This window comes from Vicia villosa, unplaced genomic scaffold, assembly GCF_029867415.1.
Source record: "Vicia villosa cultivar HV-30 ecotype Madison, WI unplaced genomic scaffold, Vvil1.0 ctg.003440F_1_1, whole genome shotgun sequence".
Taxonomy (NCBI): domain Eukaryota; kingdom Viridiplantae; phylum Streptophyta; class Magnoliopsida; order Fabales; family Fabaceae; genus Vicia; species Vicia villosa.
The window spans coordinates 42,738-46,681 of record NW_026706205.1 but is presented as its reverse complement, the minus strand read 5'-3'; the positions used below and the strand labels follow the sequence as shown (position 1 = coordinate 46,681).

At 32.4% G+C, this 3,944-nt stretch overlaps 1 protein-coding gene across 1 annotated transcript; it reads left to right on the top strand.

Annotated features, from left to right (window-relative positions):
- The first annotated feature begins 1,651 nt into the window (after positions 1-1,651).
- LOC131640977 (non-specific lipid-transfer protein 3-like) lies at positions 1,652-2,403 on the top strand. The gene is made up of 2 exons (XM_058911322.1): positions 1,652-2,062; positions 2,165-2,403. The coding sequence occupies exons 1-2, from the start codon at positions 1,659-1,661 to the stop codon at positions 2,175-2,177; spliced, it is 417 nt and encodes a 138-aa protein (XP_058767305.1). The 5' UTR covers positions 1,652-1,658; the 3' UTR covers positions 2,178-2,403.
- The last annotated feature ends 1,541 nt before the right edge of the window (positions 2,404-3,944 follow it).

The following is a 3,944-nucleotide window of genomic DNA, read 5'->3' as shown; positions in this document are numbered from 1 at the left end:
GTTGTTGGCAAGCCTTCCAGACAATAATTTCTATGATTCTTTAGCAGTGCAAAATTTTCAAATTACCCCTTACAACTATCAAAATGGATAGTCTCCAAAGACTTAAAAATATATCTCCTAGTGGATTCACAGAAGTCCTAAGCTTAGGAGAGACACTATTGCCTGTAGCAAGGCCCTTGACAAGGATATGACCAGTAAAAATGATCTTTGATCTACTATGCACACTGACATCCTTGAATATTTGGACTTAAACCATTTTCCACAGTACAATGCCAAGACATCCCGTTGAACATTGTATTCCTTTAGCATCTAGAACAACTGAGATTAAAAACCTCCTTCAGTATAATACACAGCCTTTGTTGAAGATCAGGATTATCTCATTGGTGATCCAAGGGACAAAACTTGTTTCGAAATAAGAAACATTCTCTATTCATATTATCCCACTTGGCCAATAATTTTACTCCTAAATTCACCATAATTAGATATTTCATCTTTGAAACAATAGGTGATACAAACTCCAAATAATGAATTCCCTTGTATAAATTAACTGAGCTCTAGAAAAAACATTATTGACTTGGAAGTTATCTGATTCAGTGATTTCCAGCTCTTTAGAATCAGTCTCACTTTTAGAGTGCCAATCTGCTTAGATGATGTTCCAACATCTGATTGGACATCAGTCCCTTTCTCCGTGATTGAACCATTGACTTTGGTTCTGAAGTATACAAAAATTCTGCTATCAGTAGAGTACATCCCTCTAGTATCTTTGAAGGAGATGACAAAGATCTTTGATTTTTCTTTGTTATGGATCATCCAGATGATTCTTTAGAAAAATCATCAACAACCTTAAATTTAAATAATTCCTCTGATTTTTAAAATCATTATTATTAATAACAGTTTAAATTTTTCATTTGTGTACTTGTCATATGGAAGTAATATTATTTAAATAAAGTGGTAAGGGTAAAATCGAAGTGTTAAAGAGTAAAAAAGAAAACTAGAAAATACTAGAGAAGAGAAAGATGGACGGTGGGAAATTCATATACGGATCCACAGTCATTATCATTGAATCTAATAATGTAAGAAATCATTAAATAAAAAAATGTACCATAGAGAGACAAGGGTCCAATAATTTCAAAGCATGTACCATACATCATTAATTCTACCCACAACTTCCACCTAATTAGGATGCACATTCACCAGAAATTCATCAATCTTCTCATCTTCACACCTTATCATATTTTCTATATAAACTCACACACATTAAGATATCATACACATGGTTTTAAATTGCGGTCCGCAACCGCAATTGCACCCGCAATATTGCGGATGCGGTTGCCTCCGCAACCGCATCGGACCGCAATTGCGGTGTGATTTTAAACTCTCGTCTCCGAATATATTCGAAACCCCATCGGACAATTTTCATCATGTTTTTTTTAAGTATTTTCATCAAAAATCAATATATTAGATTTCTAAAACTCAATTTATTTTTTATATAATGAAAAAACATAACATTAAGTGTTTTTCAATATAATATTTCAAACACTTCCTTTAAAAAATTCACGCCGCAACGGCCGCAATGCGCATCGCAACAAGCGCAATGACCGCAATCGCAACATCCGCAACCGCAACCGCATTCGCAGCCGCAACCGCAATTTAAAACCATGATCATACACACCAATCAAACAAACCAAGAAAAAGAATTCAAAAGAAAGAAAACAAAAATGGCAAGAAGCATGAAGTTAGCATGTGTTGCTTTGGTGATGTGCATGGTAGCTATTGCGCCTATGGCAGAAGCTGCAGTCTCATGTGGAACTGTAACCGGTGATCTTGGTCCATGCCTTACTTATCTTGAAGGTGGCGCTGGTCCTTCAGTACCATGCTGTGCAGGAGTGAAGAAGCTTCTTGCTGCCGCCGCCACCACGGCGGATCGTCAGGCTGCCTGTAACTGCTTGAAATCAGCTGCCGGTTCTATTAATAATTTGAATACTAACAATGCTGCTGCTCTCCCAGGCAAATGTGGTGTCAACATTCCTTACAAGATCAGTACCTCCACCAACTGTAATACGTATGTCTTACTATAATTTTCACTCTCACTCTTACTTTTCCTGTTGGTTTATTTTGAAGCATTAGTTACTGACTGTATTGTTTTTATTTGTTATATTGACAGCATTAAGTTTTGAAGATGATGGTGCGGTTTCAAGATTATCATATGGAAACTTCTCATAGTACTATATGAGAGTGCCATTTAGTACAATTATTAAGAATAATATGTAATGAGAGTGATACAGGCTCATCTTATATGTCGTCTTACATATCCTCTTGTTGTACTGGACTGTTTTGGATTCTCTCTAAGTGCTTGTGTCATTGTTCAATCTACATGTAATCAAATCTTATTGTTGGGTTTCATTTCTTTTTATTTGATAAATCCTGCTTTCTTTTTTATTTTGAATTTTTATCACTATCGTCAAAAAATATTTATTAGATTATTATCTAAAGATTATTTTAAATAAATTCTTAAAATTAAAATAGATACAAAATTTATTTTGTAAATAGATGAATTATTGTTTGACATATACACATTTATTGTATCTCGACACCATTTCTTACATTGTATACACGATTCACTGTGTTATATGGTATACAATGTTTCTTTTAATAAAATAATAATATTTTTAAAAAAATTAATTTTTTATTTAAAAAAAATATTTTAAAAATTTATTTTATAACACAAATATATGGTTATATCATTAACCAACTTCACAATTGAATTAACGACAAAAATGTACGTTATTAATAAACTATTTTACTTATAATTTATTAACCAATTTCATTACTTTATTAACCAATAAAATACATGCTAATAACCATATTCGACAATAATTTATAAATATATTAACCAACTTTTACACTCCATTAACCAACTTTATTTTACTATTTAATATATTTTATGTTTGAGAATTAATTAACCAGTTTATGAAGAGTTTTAACCAATTTTATACATAGTATTAACCAAAGTTATTTATCACGTAAGATTATCTTTTTAAGTGAAAATATATATTAATCAAACTCTGACTTGTCTTAACCAAGTTATAACACTCAATTAACAAACTTGTATTTCCCAGTCAAGACACTAATAATCAAACTATGAACTATATTAACCAACTTATAACAGTCCATTAACCAACTTTTATTTTCCAGTTAAGACTACTTTGTATTGCCAAAATATCTATTAACCAAACTACAAATTGTATTAACCAAGTTTTTATACCGTATTAACCAAAGTTGTTTTGGAGAGAGAAAAAATATATAAAGAAAATGTCAAAATTATGTATGTCACTGTTCACCGTATTTGTGAATAGTGTCATACGCTGTAGTGTAGGAATTGAGTGTCACAATATAATTTTTCATTAAAAAAATAAGGAACATTGAGGAAATCATAATTAAATCCATTTATCGTACTTACCTCCTCCGTGTAATAAAAGAGGAACTGATCCTAACTGTTCTTATCAAACATTATCATGGAGCGGTCATCTCCTCTTCTCACCCTCACCAATCTAACATTCCAATTCATGTAATTAATTGAATGGGGAATAAGAGGACCCTCTAGGAAAAGGTGCATGTAGTGATCAGGCGCCCTTGTTTGCAATCTCTTTTCCATAGAAGGAAAAAAAATTTCATGGTAGGGGCGACCTCTAAATTCTTACAGAGGATTTCAAATGTGTTAATGAAGGTCATCTGTTGAGAAGATTCAATGTTTATAGTTCTAAACACCTTACACTCAAACACGGTAAACGGGATAAGCACCCCCAAAACCTAGATCAATGAGGTATACACGTAGAAGAAATCCTAGCTAGCTTTGGAAACAACCATATCAATACATATTGGATTTCCCACACTACTCGCAATAGCAAACAAGATTTTGGGTCTCAAATATTTTTGGGACAAAC